Source organism: Lonchura striata, chromosome 9 (genome assembly GCF_050655825.1).
Source record: "Lonchura striata isolate lonStrDom1 chromosome 9, ASM5065582v1, whole genome shotgun sequence".
NCBI classification, from domain to species: Eukaryota; Metazoa; Chordata; class Aves; order Passeriformes; family Estrildidae; genus Lonchura; species Lonchura striata.
This window is the reverse complement of record NC_140711.1, coordinates 24,799,446-24,822,067: the sequence shown is the minus strand read 5'-3', so window position 1 is coordinate 24,822,067 and position 22,622 is coordinate 24,799,446. Positions and strand designations below refer to the sequence as shown.

General features: G+C 42.5%; 1 protein-coding gene across 6 annotated transcripts in view; it reads right to left on the bottom strand.

Annotated features, from left to right (window-relative positions):
* Positions 1–69: 69 nt before the first annotated feature.
* The window catches only part of GNB4 (G protein subunit beta 4), a 59,674-nt gene continuing 37,121 nt past the window's right edge, over positions 70–22,622 (bottom strand). For 5 of the 6 annotated variants that reach the window (XM_085587995.1, XM_085587991.1, XM_085587994.1 and 2 more), the window contains exons 2-10: positions 15,138–15,237; positions 11,030–11,068; positions 10,237–10,343; positions 8,883–8,946; positions 7,980–8,142; positions 7,742–7,808; positions 7,404–7,605; positions 6,064–6,280; positions 70–4,886 (exon numbers count right to left, since the gene is read on the bottom strand). In XM_085587995.1, the coding sequence (XP_085444121.1) occupies positions 4,780–4,886; positions 6,064–6,280; positions 7,404–7,605; positions 7,742–7,808; positions 7,980–8,142; positions 8,883–8,946; positions 10,237–10,343; positions 11,030–11,068; positions 15,138–15,194 (1,023 nt within the window). In that variant the 5' untranslated portion in view covers positions 15,195–15,237 and the 3' untranslated portion in view covers positions 70–4,779. Of the gene's footprint in view, positions 4,887–6,063; positions 6,281–7,403; positions 7,606–7,741; positions 7,809–7,979; positions 8,143–8,882; positions 8,947–10,236; positions 10,344–11,029; positions 11,069–11,388; positions 11,466–15,137; positions 15,238–22,622 lie in introns of all 6 variants that reach the window. The other variant, XM_085587997.1, reaches the window with a different exon arrangement.

Sequence of the window (22,622 nt, the reverse complement as noted above, 5' to 3'; positions counted from 1 at the left end):
TCCATCCCAGCCCAGGGACACTTTCAGCCCAGCGGCTGCTCTTACACAACACTGACAAATGAGCCAGGCTGGTTAAAAGCACTTGTTTATTGGTTACAATATCAACTCATGGCAACATCTTTCACTGAGCCACTGTACAAATACAAAGAAAAAGATCCATCGTGGAAAAAAAAAGCTATAAACAAAGTTCATAGCAAGTGATTTTTTTTTGTCACAGGGAAGTCTTTGTACAACAGCACTGTTAAAAGAACAAATGGCACAAGTCCCTGGTTTTTTAATAGCTTAAATAAAAGCTTTAAGACTGTTTCTGAATACATACATAATCCAAAGGCAGTGCAGAATCACTTCATAATTGGTAACATTACCAAAGTTTTCCAAAGTAGTCAGCAACAAGTAAAAACAAAACAAAACAAGCTGATGAGAGGTGCTGGTAACTAAAAGCAAAGTAAAATTAAGCAGGTTTAGAAACACTTTGCTTTGGACTCCTTTGGATGTAATATGTACTACAAGTGTTCAGATGCTTTTATTAAAAAAAAAAAAAACAAAACACAAAGAGAGCACCATTGTGTAAGTAAAACAAAGGTTTGAAATACCTAAGACTATTCCACCGAAGTCCATATTAGTTAAAACCTAAACATACTGTGTGGTATAAGAATGTCAGGCACATGTAATCTGTTATCATTTATATCAATTAGTAACACTGTTCACACATTTACCATAACAACACTGCATTAACATTCTGCATGTATTTTACATAACCAGCAATTGGATAAAAGGCTCTGGTGCCTCTGAAGTGTAGGAGGAGTGTGACCAGCATGCATGCCAGAGTACTGGATACACAGTGCACCATCAACCCATGCTAAGTACTTGGACAGGAAATGCTATCTCAAAACCAGCCATTCTGCTACACAACCATTGATACCAACTAGTCCAATTAGCCAAAACTCTCACCAACATCTTAAAGCACAGCACTAAACCTAGTGGAGGCGACACTGTCCCCAGAGAGGACAGACACAACTCTGGGAATGTTTTCACAATGTTTTCATTCCATCTTAAAGTAATTAATGGGAACTTCATCAAGGGATGAGTGGTTACACAACTGAAGGAAGGAATCAACTACTTCCACCCTGTGCATTACAGTAAGGACACACTGAGAGCTGCTGCTGCTCCAGTTCAGCTTTGCCAGCGCAAGGTCAGGCCCTCTCCTGGGGCAGGAAAAGCCTCTTTAATGCATGTTCCCTTTGGAGTGGTACAAATCCTGTCAATCCACGCAGTTGTCAGCTCTGCCAGCACTGCCATGGATTTCCAGCTCAGCCCAGCAGAGGGACAGCAGTGTTTGGAAGGAAAAGGGCTGCAGACAGATGGAACCAGGCTGCATTACTGAAGTGCATGGACAAACATCAGCACAAAGCCACAGCAGCTTTCTGTGGTTTCCAGACTATCATACTGCTTTCTCCACCAATTAACAGCCATCTAAGGCTACATGGGAACAAGCCCAAGCTGGGCACTTGCCTGAAGGGAGAACTCTCTATTGGAAAGTTAGATCACATTAGAAAATGCTGACAAACTCTACCAGAATAAAATAAACCTTGCCACACCAAGCACATGGTTCTGCTTCCCAAGCCACAACAGATTGCCTTTAGAGGACAGGCTGGGCAAGAGTCACTGTGCCACTGTTTGGCACAATGCTTTTGGTTACTCCAGTTCTGTAATGACACAACTTATTTGAAATTCAGCTAAGGATGTAGTCTGGCTACAAGCTTTTAAAGCCAGTGAAGATGTGCCCACTCATGCTGCAAGACCTGCTGCGAGCAAGTTTGCTGTCATGGTGCGGAGTCAGAAGTCACACAAGCTGCACACCTGGGCCCACGTCAACTGCAGACACATGCCAGTTTCTTTGAAATTCAAAGCTGGGGTAAAACCTATCAAGGGTCATTTTATTACCTTCCTTCTTTTAGGAAGAGCTTTTACCATAAAAGCCACTTCTGCTTTAGCTGGGGCACCAACCTCCAGAGGTCCCTGCCAGCCATTGGAAGAAGAGAATGCCACAGCCTGAGTCATTCTGTGGCATCACACAGTACCTGTGGTACTGGAATCTGCAGGCTTGAAAAATAACCCACAGCAGGGCAGGAATGGAACAGCAAACACCACCTGGGCAGGATCTGTCACAGCTTCCAGAGGCTCCAAAGCCGTGCCAGACGCCAATTCCCCTGCTGTGCTCAGGCATCTCCCAGGCCTCATGTGCTGACACCGGAGCCCCTCAGACCTGGGGTGAGCGAGGAGCAGAGGCAGGCAGAGCTCTGTGATGCTGCTGGAAACCTCAGCAAGTAGTTGGCATTCCTTAGGATTTATTTTAAAGGCAGCTGAATCCAAGAGGCAACAGCCATCCAACAATGACAGTGAAGTTATTTGCTGTAATACCTGTACAAGAGCCATTACCACTGTTACAGGCTACCTGAACTGGTAAGAAAAGTTATATACAGCTGTAAAATTGGTTTTGGAGTTTCACAAGTAGAAACCAGTTTTAATACCAGAATGTAAAAATGGCACCTGTCTCAGCAAAGGTCCTGACTAGGAAATTGGTTCAAAACACACTTCTATGGAAAAGAATTTTTTTAGAAAAAGAATATTTTCTTAAAATTCCTTAGTAACAAATTTCCAGAATGATTCACTCAAGGCAGCTGTGAGTTAAAAAAAATAATCAAGTGCACCACTAAAAAATAAACTGAGTCTGCAAGATCCCAAAGAGCAGCTCACTTAAGAGAGTTACAAGAATTCCGTAATAGTTCTATAAATGCAGACATATCATTAAGCAAAACACTGAGGAATTCCTGTGAGACACAATACAGTGGGATTTTGGTCCTACACCACAGGCTGCTGTTAGGAAATGTTCCTTCTCCAGTATAAGAAGCGCCTTTTTCTCAGTTTAAAAGTGAATTTACCGTGATTGACTGGTACATTTATTGGCACCTTCACCATTATAGACATGGTGAGTTTACAGGCACAGTCTGGAAGTACTGAAATTTAGGATTAAAAAATGTCAGAAACTTGACAAAAGTAATCTCAACCAGAAAACCATTTGGATATACTGCAGGATTCTGGGTCCTTCTCTTTCCTACCTGACCCAGAGACACCCAGACTTCACATCAGTTCCAATGAATGATGACTAACAGCATCTTCCAACCTGGTAATTTAAAATTCACGTTATCTTTAAAGTAAACCACTTAAGAGAAGCCAATAGACTTAATCCCCCATTCCAAAATAGCCACAGATGTCCAGATTCCTTAAGGAACATCCACTGCGAGTGCAGACATGCTGCCAGGCACCAAAAAGTTAAGCAACCTCCCTGAGCAGTTTCAAATGGGCATCAGTCACATGATTTTCCTGTCTCTGCACTGAACTGTACTTGGTGAGATTTCTAGGGAACTGACATCAAAATCAGAATCAAATCAGGAAAAGAGCAGAAATGGCCGTTTACGATGTTGGAGCTGCAGAACATCCAGCATCACAAAACCCCCATGGCACAGCCCTCAGTGAGAACACGGAACAAGCACATATCCTCAAGGTTATCCTGGGAAGTTTTCAGGGGTCACACAGTTGCAGTTAAGTTACACAATTCCTTTGCTAATTCACACTGCACAGAACTGACAACAAGCACTTTTGGCTGTGGTGTGCTTTGGCAAACCCTGAATTTGGAGGGGAATTACGAGCAATTAACTGCACAGTTAAATCCTCTTTAGGAATTTAAGCAAAGTCCTCTTGAATTTTGCAGTTGGTGTGGAACAAGCACTCTTTGCACACACTGCTCTGGGCTCTGAGCAGCAGCCAAGTCACTGTGAGTGCAGATCAGCTAGAGCTTGTGAGGAGCCAAACCCACACGTTTGGACAGAGCTTAACTGGCCACAGCACTCAGCCACTTGGCTTCTGTACCCACAGACTGCATAGAATAACTGATGCAAAAACCTGCAGGGAGGAAGCTAAAACGTCTGGATTTACTTTATTTTCCAATTATTTCTTCTGTTGGTACAAGTCTACCTGGCATTAACTCCTTGGTGTTTGGAGGTCATGACTGCCAATGGATGAACCAGGAACCACTGGCTTGAAGGAAGAACCCCCCCAATCAAAAATAGGCAAGCAGGTCAAGAAGTGAGTGAATAAGGCGGTAGGTATTAACTGGGAGTCTCCAGGGCCTTTAAAAAAAATTCAAATGCCTTCCATTATAAAAAACACATACATACCATTGGCTTCACTTTATCTACAGTAAATTCACAAAAACATTTAAAACAGCAATCTAGTTCACCCACTACAAAACTCAGAAGTGACATCTCAGGTTAAAAGCAAAGCTATAAATGTAGTTCCATAAAAAATGCAAACATATTTCTTTACATACAGACAAATGTTACATGATTGGCTGCTATAATGTGTATATTCTGTTATGTACAAAAAAAAGTACAGGATTAGCAGACTGAGCACAAGCAAAAACCCTTCAAGGACAATCTAACCAAACCACCAAAAACAAAAAGACTGGCTCTTAGTTTGTCGGTCACCATGATTATGTGTGCTGGCCCCTTTTAAAAAGTCAGTGATTTCTTCCCCCCTCCCCTATTTCTTCACTTGATTTTTTTTTTTTCTAGTTTACAGAAAGCCTTTTTGTGTAATAATCAGTGAATAGAAAAACTTCACCTGCAAATACAAGGTAGAAATGTTATTTCACAGCTATAGGCTGCAGCATTGATCTCTCCAGATCTCAAATGGAGAATGTACATGTTTGGCTCCCAGTTAATTCCAGATTCTGAGAAAACTGTCCCAAGACCCTGTAGCTACAGCCATGCCGTCATCAGTAACACCTAAACAGCTGACACGGTTGTCATGGCCAGCCAGGACACCTGGAAAAGAAGAAGCAATGGAAGTTTAGTGTCTGCAAAATGTCACAGAATTCAGTTGTTACTCTGCTTTCCCAAGTAAATCTTAAGTGTACTAAAAAAGATGCAAGATCTTAATTCTCCTTTTTGTCTTTACTCTGAGGAACCACATAGAACATAACAGCCTTATCAAAAAACCTAACAATAAGGTATGTAAAAGTATCTACATAGAATACTGCCTCTATTTTTCTCTCTGCCCTTACAAATGTCTTCCTTCTAGACAGGCTCTCTACTGCTTTTTCCCTGTTTTCTACAGTGCTGTCCACTGCCATCAAGCAGTCCCAAAATCCAGTGTGATGTCTCCTGACAAAGTTCTGGATGCATTAACTTCCCTGAGTTTCCCAAATTTTGCAAACCCTAGGGATTACAAATCCCCCATATATTGTGAAAAATGGAAGAGCAGCACTAGCCTGCCTCTTTCCTACTTTGGTTATGTTTTCTCTCTAAGTCTTCTTGGCCTTGTCTGCTCTCCCAAGGTTCCCCATCCAGGTGTAGTAGAACTAAGGAAAACAATTTATTTTCAGTCTGACCAGCAGAACTGGTGTTGAGAACCAAACCAGGCCCAAGCATTTAGATTACTGAAAGAAGTGAAAAAGAAATAGCTGTGCTATAAAACATGCTGTGTCCTGACAAAAGTGATTGATTCAAGGACCAGAAGTTTCCACTTTCCCTTTCTCCCAGCAGCAGGGAATGCAAAGCCAAAAGACTCCTGTAGCTACATCTGAATTACTGCCACTCACGGGTGCAAAATACAATGCAAACATGTAATTTTGCACTACTTAATTCCATACACTTCCGTGAAATACATTTTCTGTAGATGCAATTTTGCAGGGTATTCCTCAGCCTGCAGAGCTGGGATCTCCCAGCACACAGATCTGTAAGGCCCAAGAACAGGCCTGTTCTCCTGACTCATTTACTGCTCACACCACAGGGATGGAACTAAAATGCAGTGTAACTTCTGGAAGACACAACCAAGTGCAATAAAAGGATGCCATTTCAAGAGAAAACAGCATTAAAAGGAATCAAGCAGATCGACACCATCGGCACCAGCACTGGCAGCGCCCTGGCTCTGCATTCTGCAGGGATTTGGGCGGCGCAGGCCGCCGAGGCTCGGGACAGCTGCCAGCAGCCGTGTCCTCACCTGCCCTCTCCCCTTTGAGGGTGTCCCACACGTTGCAGTTGAAGTCGTCGTAGCCCGCGAGCAGCAGGCGGCCGCTCTTGGAGAAGGCGACGGAGGTGATGCCGCAGATGATGTTGTCGTGGGAGTACATCATCAGCTCCTGGTCGGCGCGCAGGTCGAACAGCCGGCACGTGGCGTCGTCCGAGCCGGTGGCGAACGCGTGTCCGTTGGGGAAAAACTGCAAGGTGTGAGCAAGACAGGGAGTGACACCAGAAACACACACTGCTCACCTGCCAGTGAGCAACAGCACCAGGTTGTTGTACCACGCAAAGGCAGAATGGATTATTTTAAAGGATTATCTGCATGTTGAAAAATGCCTGTATGCAGCTGTGCAAGAGAACACCCCTGGAGATACCCGAGTGACTGGAATTAGTTCCTGTGTGTGCTGTCACAGGGGGTGCCGCTGACTCCTACAAAATGAAGGCTTTGCACACCCTGGCTGAAGTGGGACACTGCTCCATCCTGAGCTGTCAGCCAGGCCGGCTCAGCCAAGACAGAAGATTGCAAACGAGCAATTCAATTTCCTAAAAAAATCTACTCCAAATCCAAGTTATTCTCTTAATAGCAATATTGATTGAAATAGGAATGCAGAGAGCCCAGCACATCTCAGGGTCCAGGTCTAAGTATAGGAACTGCATTTTTGTACTTGTCATGTGTTTGGTATTTTCTCAGCCTTAACAATTTTTCATGTTTATCAAAAACAGATGCAGCTTCAATTTAGATTTCTTTCTCTATTTACCAGAGCCTGGATCTTGCAGATCAGAATATAGTGTTACTATGACAGAGGGGAAATATAATCCAGTTTCTAAATATTACCAAATTATTCCAGGGAATATTCAATATCAACAGTGATTTTAACTGCCTCCAGAATATTTTGCTAAAAGCTCTTTTTGTTCAACAAAAAAACTTCAAGATGAAGATGCCTGTCTGTGTTGCACCTTCTCTGTATATTGCTTTTATCTACCATTTTCAGTTTTTAACACATTGCCATGTTTCAAAAAGTTTCCCTAGTCCATTCTTTACTTCTTAAAAAGAGTGATGTCTCAGTTACAGAATAAAAACACAGGTGAAACTATTCCAGGGAACAGCACAGTGCATCACAGAAAATGGCAATAATAATTCAGTTACAAAGCAGATTGTAAGTTATTACACAACCCTTCTCCATTATATACAATTTAACATTCTCTACCCTAACTAATTGATTTAAATCAAGGCAGCTCAGTAGACTCTAAGCTGAATTCATGCAAATGTAGCCTTTATCCTCCCCCTTTCTTCCCACGTGGAAACAGGAGATCACTTACACAAACTGCATTAATGTCTGACACGTGCCCTGTGAACGACTGCCTGCACATCCCATCACGGATATCCCAAAGCTTCGAGGAGGCATCGCAGGCGCCCGAGACAAAAGTCCTCATGTCTGGACTCAGGGAGAGGCTCATCACATCTCCAGTGTGCCCAGTGAACGTGGTGGTCTGCTGGCCAGTTTCAATGTCCCACAAAGCACTGCAGGTGAAGTTAACACAACGTCTGTCATTATTTCAGAGTTCAAATTTTAAATACAAATTAAGGCACTGGAGAGAAAAAAAATTAAAGTAAGAAAGAGGGGGTGAAGGAAGGCCAACGGAGCTCAAAAACTCACCAAGTGGTGTCTCCTGAGCTGGTGACAATTTGGTTGTCATCTAGGAAGCGACAACAGGACAAGTATCCTAAAAACAAAACAGTTGTGTAAGGACTGATCCAGGAGTAATGACTGAAGGTTAAAATGCAAGAGCAGCATCCGAGTTCTCGCCCACAACCAGAGCACAAGCAGTGGCAGCCCCAGGCAGGGCTGCTCCCCTGGTGCAGGAAGCAGCAGGTGGAGCAGGAGCACGGCTGACCTGTGTGCCCCGGCAGCTCCCGGCTCACTCGCACGTTGCCCTCCCTGGTTTTCAGGTTGTAGATGGAGCAGATGTTGTCCAAGCCTCCGCAGGCCACGTAGTTGCCAGAGGGAGCGTAGGCACAGGTCATCACCCAGGAGGACCTCAGGGGGATGGCATGCATCTGCAGAGACACAGCTCCTGGGTCAGAGCACACAAACACCACAGGGCACCCCCAGGCCAGTACTTGGGCTTACAACCCACCACATCCAACTCACTGCATTTTACACACCCACACCTCCTGGGAGACAGATACCAGCTGTAACTGCAGGGCAGATTTACAGTATTTTAGTACGTTATTTCATAGCACAGCTATTGTAAACTTAACATTTACAATCTTCATTTATTTTAGCAAAGATTTTTCTGTCCAACTTTTTTACATCTTTAAACTCCAGGCTGTTAGACAGGATGGCTGTTCCCATGGAGACTGCGTGGTTTACAGAAGAAAAGCTCCACTCCATACTACCTAAGCTTTTCCCCAACAGCTGTTTTTCTTCCTTCTCCTTCCTCTGCGCTCAAATGCAAAGCACTCTTGTAAATTCAGAGGTTGTGTATTTCTATAATTCAAAACCAAATCAGTTTTAGAAGCAACACCACACAGGCAGAGAGCTACAGCTACTGCACTAGGAAAAGTAAGAGTGAAAATGTTATGTATTACTGTGTAATTAACTACTGCTTCAGAGATACAACATACAACACATCACTAGTGCTCACCCAGCCATGAAACGAAGAAAAAAAAAGATTGTCTGCATGAGAAAGACTGCTTTTGATTTTTGACTTGCAAACCATGCTAAAAAACAGACACAAACCCATTCAAACACACAACTTATACGTGAATTATTGATAAGGATTATAAATATCTACCTTATTTGTTGTATAACTATCCCAAATAATTAATTTTCCATCTTGAGAAGCACTGACTAGTAGCCTAAATATGAACACAAAATAAAATATGTTAATATAAAACCAACAAAAAAATCACAAAATAGACATACATCATGCATGATTATCAAGTGATTCAGAAGTTTCATCATTTATTACCCTCTGCTTTTCCATTTTTATCAATGGGGTGCATTTGTTGGAAAAAATCTGCAAAGATACAGATCTCCATATCACCTGACTGAGGAATCCCATGGGGACTCATGACTGAAAATGAACACAAGCAAACAACTCACTAAAAATACATTTTATGAACTCTCTCCACAACTGCTTTCATTATTCATATAACTACACAGTTACACAAAAACAAATAAGGAATTTAGGCAAAAATAAATCTTGAGAACAGATTATAATGAATTCCTCTCTGGAGGATTACAATACAGAGCAGACCATGAGGCAGTGTTTACACCTCATCATCAGCTACTCTAAAGGCAGCAAAACAAAACTCCAACTTACTTTTCCCATTATGTACAAAAGGCTCTTTCAATTAAATAAAAATTTGTCAGTAAAGTTTTTAAATCCCTACCATAGAAGTTACATTTTGGAAAGTACAACATCCAACATTCCAAAAAATCACATACTCTCTTGCTTTAACAGACTCAAACACTTAAGTTAAAACTGAAAGAAGGAGAAAGCAAAATGCCTATGGCAAGAACAGGCACAGTGCCTCCTCTCTGAACCCCCAGCAGTGCTGGTCTGTGGTCCCCTGCAAGGGCACCATGAGCTGCCAGGACGGTGCCAGAGGATTCCCAGCCCTGCCCTGGCACTGCAGGGCTCCGGGTACACACCTGGAGTCAGATCCCCAGTGCATGGCGTGGATTTTGGCTAAGTGACCTCTGAGCTGGCATTAAACTGACAGTGCCAGGGGAGCCCCAGCCCTGCCCTGGCACTGCAGGGCTCCCTGTACACACCTGGAGTCAGATCCCCAGTGCATGGCGTGGATTTTGGCTAAGTGACCTCTGAGCTGGCATTAAACTGACAGTGCCAGGGGAGCCCCAGCCCTGCCCTGGCACTGCAGGGCTCCCTGTACACACCTGGAGTCGATCCCCAGTGCATGGCGTGGATTTTGGCTAAGTGACCTCTGAGCTGGCATTAAACTGACAGTGCCAGGGGAGCCCCAGCCCTGCCCTGGCACTGCAGGGCTCCCTGTACACACCTGGAGTCAGATCCCCAGTGCATGGCGTGGATTTTGGCTAAGTGACCTCTGAGCTGGCATTAAACTGACAGTGCCAGGGGAGCCCCAGCCCTGCCCTGGCACTGCAGGGCTCCCTGTACACACCTGGAGTCGGATCCCCAGTGCATGGCGTAGATTTTGGCTAAGTGACCTCTGAGCGTGCGCCGGGTTCGCATCTGGATTCGACCCACAGAGTCCAGACTTGTTGTGATCTAAAAATAAACAAAACAAATCCCTGAGATACTGGGAACTATTTTTAATGCACAAGATAACAAAAATACATTTGAACTTTGATAGAATATTATCTATCTTGGCACACAACAAAAACCATTACCAAGTAGGTACTGGTGTACACCCAGCAACACTGACACAAACAGATTTTTCAGAGACATAACACACTTCACAGTGGCTACAATGAAACTTCAGGAAGCTCTTTTAAAATACTTCTAACCTTATAATATTTCAGATTATTAAATTTCCAAGTTTTCAATTCAATCCAATGAAAGAAAATGCTCCAGCATTCACTGCACTGTTACTTTTTAAAACATGGCAGAACTTTATATGCAAAATAATTCTGTTTCCAAAAAACTGCTAAAAGATGTTTATTTAAGTATTTCTAAATATATTCAACACAATAAACATACTCTACTTAAAAGGTAAACTGGAAGCAGGATCCATTAAGGTGGGGGGGGGGGGGGTTGACTTGCTGGGGTTTTTTCTGTTTTGTTTATTTGGGGTTTTTTTGTTATTTAAAACTAAACAAATACACTGTACATTTCAAAAGGTTTCTTCCACTTTATTCTTTCAGTTACTGAACAGGAACATGCTAGAGTCACAAACTGATATTTGTATTTTTTTATCTCTCAACTAACAGCCTACACAAAGAACAGGAACATACCTGAGCAAGAGTTGTATCACTACAGGCTTTCCTGGCATCCTGAAACAAAAATGGAACAAGCTGAATTGGAAAGGTAACACTGAGCATCAACTGAGAGGGTCTAAAGGAAAAGTAACTCTTGAGCTAAATTTCAACACACTCAAAGCCACACACCACCAACAACTGACATGCCAATATTCCTTCTGTCACCCTAATCTGTTTTATTGTGCAAGGAATCTAAAAAGCAATGGCACACAACGAGGGGTATTGGAGGAAGAAGGACTCAAGAAAGGCCATGCCCCAGCAGCCTTTGAATCTCCTTTTCTACAGACTATGGGATTCAAAGGCATTTGGAGCCATCCTGAAGTCCCAGTGCCTACCCTTTTCCCTGTATTCCTTCCCTGGGGTGGATGTGCTTGCTCAGGGTGTGCTGAGCACAAGGGAAGAACTGATCCACCTGGAAAAGTAACCACATATTACACAGGATTAGCAAGCTGTGCCACACGAGGCTCTTGCACAAATTAACCCTCTTGCTGCCTGGGAGAGGCAGGGTGAAAATCAGCAGGCAGGATCCCAGGAGCAGGACAGACAGCAGGATTATCAAATCTTAGGGATGATGTACTTGACACAAACTGAAGGGAAAAAAAATGGCCCAGTTACACCCTCACCCATTTCATGGAATGGATGGTGCCCAGATCTCCACACAGACACTCTGTGGTTTCTTCCTTATCACAAACTCTATGGACACAGAATTGTTTCCTGCAGATGATTCAACCTGACCTAGAAAACAAACTTGACTTTCACTTGCGTAATTCGGAGCCCCAGATTGAACCCCTGGCACAGGTGAGCTCCACTGAGCCTCACCTGCAACAGGGATTGTGCAAGACCTGGTTTCAGTCCCAGCTGTGACTGCGCCGCTCTCCTGCAGCTCAGGGCCCCTTCCCAGGACACAGAAACAGGCCAGCACCTCCCTCTGAGAACATGGCTTTAACTGGCTTGAAGTTAGGCAGGAACTGTGCAGCACAAATTGAAGTTAAAACCATCAACAGGAGCAGCCACAGAACCCTCTCAACTCCTGGAAATTTCTCCAACTTGTGCAACCACTGAAGCAGCCACCCAAAAACGATGGTGCCTCTTCACCAAGACTCTGTGTGTCCCTCCAAAGTTCAGTCTGTGCAGATTGCTCTGTCTGTCCCTTTGAGAGCAGGAACAGAAACATTTGCTTGCACATTTTGGAACTGCCTCAACACGTTCAGGCTGGGATCTTCACATTTTTTCAAGTTCTTGCTTGAGAGTTACTTGACATTGCAACTTTAACATTTCTTAAGTGTATGTTTATTTTGACCACCCTTTATAGCTCTCCTCCCAAAAAGCAAGCCTGAGAGTGGATTAAGTCATCTCAACTTATTTTTATAATGTCTGAACTGCAGAAATATTTATAAAATGTTGACGTCTAGAATCAGGAGGGGTTTAAAATACCAGAGCAGCAAATCCCTTAGCACTCAGGACTTATTTCATCCACAGGAAGAAAAACACTGGGTTTTAAATGACTACTTGTTTGATTGTCCTGAAATACTTGAAAATGTTCAACGTAAAATGAATTCAGAATGCAGTCTGAATGAAACAAAGCGTTTTTGCTGTTTAAGAGTGAGCTATTAGCAACTCCTATATTTGAAGCTGTCTAGTATTTTCCATACAACTAGCAAAATGGCAGGAAAAGGAGAGTTTCAACAGGCTATTTTAATTCTTACCTTGAAACTGTATTTCTACAAATGCATAATCATACCAGAATCATTAGTGTCAAAACATAAAAAAGCTCCTCTATGGAATTGCAGGTTTTTCTCAGTTCATGCCGCAGACAATGCAAAATTTGTGAGAAAAATCTAACTGCTTGATCACTGTGCAGCCCCCAGACTTTCCTAGCACACACTTCAGGTAGCAGTTTTTCCCCCAAACTACCTGTATTTTAAAAAATATATCTGACAATTCATTCATTGCTCAGTGTTCCAACTTCCTGCACTACAGATTCCTGCATTCTCAGGTCGTACAGTGTGCACAGACCAGAGCTCCAGCTGCAGGGAGAGGTGCCCACAGCACCTAGATACTGCAAAAATAAAATTAATAGTCATGAAACACTTCTAAAATACTGCAGACTGAAGTCCACTGGGGAATCAACAGCTCTGCACTGCAGTGTCTACACCTTAGGATGCTGCTAGCTACAATCTCATCTGGACCTCACTTATAGGCACAAAGCCGATTTTCTGTGATTATACTGTTAGAGGAAATAACAAAATGACAAAACCCAAGGGTTGTCAACAACTAAGACAGAAAAATGGTAGCTATACATAAAACATCCAATACTGTTAGTGACCTCATCTCTTTTCAGGAGTGCATCAAAAATAATTCCTGAAGATAACCAGCCTGGTAGATATTCTTGACACTTAAAAATCCCCATTTTTCAGATGCTGTATATCTATGCACTTACCCATCCCAAACAAAAATAGTGCAATGATTTAATAAGCAAGATAAGTAGCCATCTCTTCAAATATGAAATAGAATTATTTGGTCAGAAAGTTTAATGGACGTTAAGTCATCAGAAGTATTTTTAATTGCCTACTTATCCAAAGTTAGAATTAAGCACAAGGTATCCAAGCCTGCACTCAGATGCCAAGAGGCAATCACCAATTGCCACTGCTGAGCCAAGGGACTCCAAAGGCAATATAACCGTGGGACTCAGCTGCAGCTGATAGATCCAGTTACAAGTCTGGGTGGTAGAGTTACAAAGGAAATGTTAATTCGACCTAAAGCCACAAAATTACCCAAGAATCCATCAGATTTCTGTGCTCCAAAATTTAAAACATAAGCAAATGTTCCTGCAGCACAGCCTAAGCCCTCTAACTTGCCTGGTAGCTCTTTCTTCCCCCAGTTTTGCATGAAACCAGACTCACTGATTACCAAGTCTGAACCAAGACTTAACTGGCTCTCCTCAACATAACATCATGATAAAGTCTTTACACAGCATGCAGAGAAGAACTGAAAAATTATGTACCCCTTTCAGCAATGCAATTCTGCAATAAAGCTTAAACTGGAACCAAAACAAATTAGTATTTTAAGCTAAAAATTACTTGTATCCTCTACAGAGCTGGTGGAAGGGGCACAGTGCCACAGCACTGCCTGATGCCCACCTTGTCTCTCCACAGTGTGTGAAGTGGGAACAGGACACAGAGCCTTGGGTGGCACTGAATGAGCAGCATCTGCCCCCAGCACAGTCCTGACACACCAAGTGTGCTCAGCACAGGGCTGGCACCACCCAGCAGCCTCACACCTCACAGGAGACACCACAAACTGCTGCCAGCACATGCCATGCTAAAAAAAGCCTCTGTGCATGCAACATATTCCAAGAAACCTGTACTCTTCACTGATAGGAATGTTTGCAAATAAGCCATTCCCATATAAATCACATTTATGACTGCTTCATGCTTTGAAAATTTTGATGAAAAATAAACAGACTTTGAAGATCTTTATTATGCTTTACTGAAAAATGCATCATTGATACATAAATGCACATTGCAAAAGATTCCTGGAAAACTGACTTTGGGCATGACAGCTCATACTTGGTTTGTCTTCACTGAATAAATACAACAAAAAAAACCAGCCTGTATGGGAGCATCAGCATTTAATAAATATAAACTCAACAGGAAGCCAAGAAACAGTGCTTGTAGAAATGACATCCACTCTGGAAGGCTCTCTCACACTCCCTGCTTTAACCTCAGGCTTCTCAGGGATCACTTTTAGCCCAGGACCAAGCTGTTCTAAGACCCTTAAGCCAAACTTGTCATGCCTAAGTTCTAGAAGTTTGCTGCTCCCTTCTGTTTCTAAAAACCCAGAACATAAAACTTGCAGAAACACATACACCCATAGCACCAAAACTCAGCAAACTTCATCAGGAAATAATTTTTTTTTCAAGAAATATGACAAATTTACTTCATTATACCAATGGCTTTTCTGATTTTTACTCTAATATTCCAAGCTCTGCACAAGTTAAACAGGAACAACTGATAGATCTTTACAGTTTGTTCTCATAAAGGAGAAATTTCATCAAGGAAAACAGGCAATTCACAATTCTTACTCTGATTTGGTTTCGCAGCTGCTCTGCCTCCTGCCGTAACTGCTCCAGCTCACTCATCTTCTCCAGCCTCTATTTCTCACGCTCCACTGGTGAAGAAAATCTGCCAAGAAGAGGGAAGAAAGAGACACTGAAAGTTATTTTTCTCCTTTTTAAAAAACATAACAAAAAAATCTAAGAATTTGTGCGTATATGTATATATATTTATTCAGCTTTTAGAAGGCTTCCAAAGAGACATTCCCATTAGTACACCATATTAATGAATTTGGCAAGACCTGAGTGATTTCAATTCCTGAATTACCACAAAAAGCAGAATTAAGTTTAGTCTGTTTTGAATATAAAAGCAACTGTCAACAGAACCACCCACTACTTTATAAAGCTGTTTTGTAGCAGCTCCCAGCTCCCCCGCCCAGAAATCTCTGTCAGACTGTGCCCCAGGATGGCAACACAGAGCAGAGGCTGCAGGAGCCCCCAGCATCTACTCCTGCCTCAGCAGGGCTGTGATACAGGCACCTTGCACAGAACATCCAGGGCAGACTTGGTTTTAAATTAAAGATGAAATTTTTGAATCTTAGACTACAGCTGAAATAACAGATTATCTCCACTTGTTTCTCATGTATTTTTTGGGCAAAACACAATGATCTTTTGATTTCAAAAGCACCCACAGAGTGAGAAGGGATAGCAAAAACCAAGCCCTCCATAAAAGCATCATTTTGCTGATACAGCCCTCTGCTCCCTAAAGCAGTTGCCATCTGAACCAGGACTCCAAGCAAACTTAATAAAAACATCCATTAACAGTAAGACCACATGCAGGCACACTTTCAGATTAGTAAGCTTTTTTTTTTCAAATCAGATTTTTGCATTTGATTTTTTTCAGTGTGTTGAACAAAGTTTCTCAGATCAATTTTCAGGCTTTTTATTCCCAGCACAGCAGTGCAGTCAAACACTACTAGAGACCTCTTAAGTCTATTCACACACATGGAGACTTCAAAATCCTTGCAGTGAAAGCAACATCAGCAAGTAAATTGCTCACAGACAAGCGAGGCACTTATTTGTAATTTTTTCATGACAGAAAAAGCACACCAGAAAGGTGATGATGGTGGTCCCATGATATTATATAAAAAGCCAAAACACTTCCAGCTTGTAGAAGAAGACAAGTCAGACTACTGCTCACAAAATGAAAATGAGGAAGGAAGGAAAAGAAGCAGGAAGAAGAACCCATTCAAAACGTTAGTCTAAGTTTCCTATTTACTCCACTGAAAAATGGCCAAAAACCAGAGGAAAAAAGGTCACAGTGTGTCTGGTAAGTTGTAGACCTCTGGGGAAACCCCTTCATTTGGTCCAGCTATTGGTCCTCTGCAGTTCAGCAGTGATGCAACCAAAAGGCTGACTCTGGAAAGGTCTTTTCATCTATAAAACACTCATAGATTTAGAAGAGCAATTTGTAGTAGAATAATCATCCTTAAACTAACAGTTTATACAAGTGTTTGAGAGCTACAAAGTTTATTCTTCTCAAGAAAAGTATCTTCACTAATTATCAATCTACTTCCTTTCAATCTCTGTGCTTGCCACAGGTATCACTTCAAGTCCATTTCAGAACCAACTCACAAACACATATTACTTTGGATCATCTCCAAATCAAAATACATCTTCATCAGTAAGAGGGACGGTGACTCAGCTCTAACTAGTATTTCCAGCTACATGTAAGCAAACTGCGAGGTTCACACACTTCCCTTCCTTAAACCTGTGCTCTGCTCAACTACAAAGATGTAATTCATATGGGAATTCTCAAGGAGACTTCTCCATTTCCTACTGTGTTCCTTTTTCAGCAGCCCAGACTATTTAACACTGCTGAATGCACAGCAGGCATAACATACAAGCCATCAACATTCATGTCCAATTTTAAAGATTAAGCATTAAAAACATGACTTTAGCAGACACATTAATCACATACCTTTACAGGCTATCGAATTTAATTACAACCTTAATGCCTTTAATGGGGATACCTCCATGAAACATAGTCCCACTTTCAGTTCTGACAGTGCCAAATTAACCTTTTCAGTATGATTTTCCCTTTTTATTCCAGAACATACTCAAAGGTAACGTAGACAAAACAATGGTCTTAAAGGTCTAAAGCCAGCCAGCCATGCTGCCTGCCAGTGCTTATTAGTCTTGTGTGCTATTTTTAACAGAAGATGAAGATTCCTGGCAGGGAAGTTGATGTATCTCTAATTTTCTGGGAAGGGAAGTCAATTTCTGCCCTGTGATGTGCCACACACTTCAGTGCTCTGTAGACAGTCACTTCAAATTCTCACAGAGAATTACTGATCATAAAGAAAGCGACATTATTCACAACTGGAAGCATGCATGGCCAGTCACAAGCACCCAAAGTCAGGGCATTTTTCTATTCAGAGGTAAAGCTGTGAGCAGATTTGAGAATGGGCTGTAGCATTGCACTGGCATTCAAAGACCATCAGGGACAATTATGTACATAAAGTTAATGTTAATTAAAGTCACTCATATCGGCACTGTTCACCACATTTCTGCACCAAGCTGCACCAGCAGCTGCACAGCTGTTGAACTTCACAGCTTTAAATCATGTTATGCTTCTCCAAGTTCCTACATGGACAAACTGCAGACGCCTTCCCACTCACCCACATGTCTTTAGTTTAAAAATAATTCTGAAGCAAATAAAAGGATAATGATCCTTCATATTTTTGAAAGAAACTTTTTTGGTAGTGGAAAAGCCCGAGCAGCACCATCATGTTCTAAATCTGCAAAGCCTTAAGCGTCACTGCTCAGTAGAAATGTGTCACTGGTTCAAGGTCAAGCAGAGCTGCCTTCAAACCAGCACACACTTCCACAAAATCCAGGTTCACTTTAGAACTGGCTCACTCTAGCTTTAAGCATTAAAGTTCTTTTCCAGTACACAGCATTTGAACAATTAACTCTGAGATATTAAACTATGTATAAACACCAAGATACTACAGTAAACAAACTAAGTGCAGTTCAACTATTAAATTGAAGTCTATCCAACAGTGTTGCACTGCCTGGCAGCAGCTCCTAATGCAAAGGCCTGTGTTCAGATCATCTCCCACCCTTAAGTATTTAGCAGAACTGGGAGAAAGATGCTTCCACTTGGGATTTTCACTTTTTTTCCAAGCACTATTTTCATGTGCCCACAGGAAGCTACAGAAATTGAGTGGGTAGGGAGGAAGCTCTCACGGATGCATTTCCAGATTCACACCAACTCTTCAAGCAGCATCTCTGAACTCCTGTCAAACTCCTGTGGGAACATCTTACTGATGTCACCAGACTCACAACTCCAACACAGGAAGATAAGTGCAGGCTTAGAAGCTTGGAACTCGTGGATGCATCTGTGTCTGTTTTTATAGTTCAGATGCTCCAGCAGTATTGTTAGTTATGTTCAAAACCATTACCCAGACTAGATTTACTTGCTGTAGCAGTGTATCTAAGCCTACCAGCGAGTTGATCAGAGATGCACAGAAGAACACAGAACTGAGATGCTTGGCAGCACTGGCAAAGCAGAGGCTGCATCCTACAAACCTGTCCTCACTGCAGAGAAGCAAGACACCACCACAACCTTGAAGTGTGCTACCAGGAATCAGGTAAACAACTTGGGTTTTATCAGATTAAATTATGGGACTGCTTTGGCAATGCTTACAAGGATTGCCAAGAACAGAGGTGATTGCTGTGTTGCAGATTTTTCCTCACACAAATTACTGAAAACCTCAGTGGATTCATCACCAACCCATACTAGGTTACAAAGGGCATGATGCCTGTTCACTCTCCCCCTCCAACATCAAAATACCACAGCCTGGAAGGAATGCAGCTTCACAGCCTGGAAAAATCTTTATTCCAAATACAAATTTCTCCAGGAGCCCAACTGTACCATGCTTGGTCATATACACATCAGCTCCTGTATCTGTAGGGGCAGAATGAACGAGTGAGGATTCCTCCTCCCATCTCAGGAGACTGTGAGTAACATGATGTCTACCTCCCTGATTTACTCATAATTTTAATAAATGTTGAAGCAGATAAAAAATATATTCTGAGTTTGCTCAGATGCAAAATATTCAAGGTATCTGCTTTTCAGCACTCAAGAGGCAGCAGCTCTGATCAAAGAGGTCAGATGTCTCTCCTCAAATAAAACTCACCATGTGCACGATGTACTATGAACAATTCCACCTGCTGAGGCCTTGAGGGGAAGAGCAAGGACAGGGAAAAACCTTTTAGCATCTTTGGTAGCCGAGGGTGTGCCACTGCAGGACAGCCAAACCAGCAGGAAAGGGAGCCAAGGACACGAGATGCTTCCATGAGAAGCAGCAGCACAGGGAGCTCGTTGGGAGCAGTGATTTGGTGCAGCCAAAGGCACATCCTTGTCCTCAGTCATTTGTAGGCTGAACTGCACCTCAGTGCAACTTCTCCTCAGCAGACTTGCACAAGTGAATTTACTGATACCAAAATAAAGTGCCTCCCAAGGCAACATATTAACTAAGTCAGATTCCACAGTGTGTCTAGTGCCAAGAAAGCCACTGCCAGGCTTGAGCGCTCCACAGATAAATGACTCTCCTTACACTATTCCTGATTCAGTAGCAGTATCATTTGCTAAGAGTTTAATTCTTCATTATACAGGCAGACAGTGACAAATTACCCCAGGGTCTCGTCTCCAAAGTACTCTCTCTGCAACCTGTGAACTCAAAACCTTGTGGCTGGAAAAACACGATTTTCTCTGCAACAGTTACTAGAGAAGTGTAAATATGCCCCTCCCCACAACAAAGGTTTGCTATTTTCGTGCCAAATATATAGAGATTAAAGGGACTGCAGAAACAACAGTCTGCTTGACTGGATTCTTAAGAGCTATCAGACAGTTATTTAATGTAAGAATTTCATTTTGTTCAAAAACAAAAAAAATCAGTCCTTTAGAACTGAAATAAGTGCTTACCTACACATATCAACCTCAGGTTTTCAACTCCTATGCAGCAAGATCTCAGTGATCAACAGACAGGAGGAGAAGGGAGGTTCCACATGGCTTTCATGTGATCATCCCTACTAGTGATCACACACAGGGAATGTTAACTACAGCACTTTGCTAAAGATGGGGGAAAGACACCAAGGAATACTCCAGCTCTCTCAAGGGAGATGCACTGGGCACTCAGACACTCAAGCTGTGGACAATGGGTTCTGGCTCTGAAGCTGAGCCCTGCCACCACACACAGACCAACACTTTGTATATTCAGGATGTGCCAGAGAAGATTTTGATAAAACATTTCTTCATTCACTGTCACTAAACAAGACTTTGGCAGCTTTTCCCAGTCATTTATGTCTCCCCAAAGCCATGAATAGGGCAGAACAAAAAGAGGTTCTATCTCTTACAGACTGAAGAGAATGGATTTGACATATTCAAAATCTACAAACTTGGACATAGTGGACAAAGCCTTACATCAAGTAAAATCTCTGCCTGCACAAGAGTCCTGTAAAGTAAAGGTATTAATGCTGTGCTGCAGTTACATATCTCCACAGACAGCAACTATTTCAGGTGGAATTTTGCATAATGTATTTTCTACAGTAGAGCTGCCTGAGAACCACATACACTCAGCTCTGCACTGAGGAAAATGAAACATTTAATGGATTTTTTTACTACACCTCGGCCCTGTGCTGCCTCTCCTTTGTTTCTCAGAGACCTTTCCAGCTATCCATTCTCCAATCCTTCTTTGTTCTGACTTGTAGCAGTATTGCATCAATAAACAAAGACAACAAAGCACAGAGCTTTTATACTGGTCAACTAATACTTGAATCCCAGGAGAATAATGCTGGGATAAGTTGAAATAACAGTACGTAAGGGCTATAATTGCCCTATTGTGTACCTTGGTCTTTATCTTTCCTCTCAAACCTCTTCAGTGCATCTCCCTCCTTTCTTTATCTTTAATGTATGTTTTGAGGAGCGCACTAACTGCAGAACATCTTACACACATCAGTTAAGTAAGGAAATAATGGTTATTCCCTCAAAAACAGGTTACAATTTAGAAAATAAGCCTGGAAATCCCAACTGAATCTTTTCCTTCAGATTTCTATATGTCCACTTTGTCAGAAAGAATGAATTGCTGCTCTGATTTCTGATCCCCAGGCAGATGCAAAGGAGAGCTCTCCCATGCTCAGGGCCTCTGGTCTCCCCAAGAAGAAAACAGGAAGCAGCCTGGGTGTGACCTTGCTCACTGAGGTCAGTGCTATTGTTGCACTTCTGCACATTTTGGAAGTGTTTTAAAGTGATATGTCTCCATTATAGCTTTGGTACAAAAACAGGAAATAATCAACCAACGCCTCTCAAGAGGAAGGGTATGAGCAGAACTCACTTAAACACCCATTCCTCTAAGAGACACCATCCCCAATTTTAAGGGACCAATGAATGTGTGTGCTCAAAAACTGTATGGACAGCTGGAATGGGGAGGTCACAAGAGAGGCTCCAGCAAACTGCAGATGAGTGGGATTCCAGTGTTGCCTCTCGGTGTGCTCACATGCCCTGAGCAGTCACATCAGGAACACAACCCCACCCACCAGCCGGGTGGCACCAGCAGTTTCAAGACAACAACACTGCTCCTCCCTCCCTTCCCCAAAACACCTCGGACCTACTCATCCTAAAGAGCAGAAATATGTGCCATTTCATACACACGTACACACTCAGCCAGGGATTTTAACAGGACTTTGATATAAAGCCTGCCACATCAAAACACTTCTATATACCACAAGAACTACTTGGAGTTAAGAACAGAATTTAAAGCTCTGTGTTTGCCTTCAGATTGAGCCCTGTGAACATCACCCTGGAGTTGTTTTTCAGCCAGAGGGGAGCAAAGGGAGCAGTAGCTCCAAGACATCCCATGGTGCTGCTGCATCTCAAAGCCATCACTTGGCTCAGAGAGTGAACCCACACAGGCCAGGCTGGAATTGGGTCATCTTCAAGGTCCCCTTCCAACCCAACCCACTCTGTGGTTCCACAGGACCAGCCCCAGCACGGCCCATGTTGGCTTTGGTGACTGGTTTGATGACGGTTTCCATGGAGGACAAACAGACCAACAAACACTGACCTTGCTGACAGCAGTCGCAAACAGACAAAGGAAATCAGTTTAGAAATTGAAGTGAAGTGATTCTTAAGTTTACTTGTAAAAAACATCACTGACTTGAGACTGCTACCCTTCATTTGGCTGACAGCTCATGAGACTGGTTTCTTAAGCTCAGAGATATGAGAGTTTATTTCTAAGACCCAGCTGAAGTCTAAGCCAAGTACATTCATAAAACACATACAGAAAGGCCTTACACTTCTTAACCTACACATACTAGATTCTAGGAAAAAAGTCTCAAGAAATTCAGTGTTAAGCATAAAGCTGAGAAAAGCACAGGAAGGAAGGAATTTTTTAGTCATGAATATTTCACAGTCCAACAGTGATTTTTCCAAAATTAACATTCTTGCAT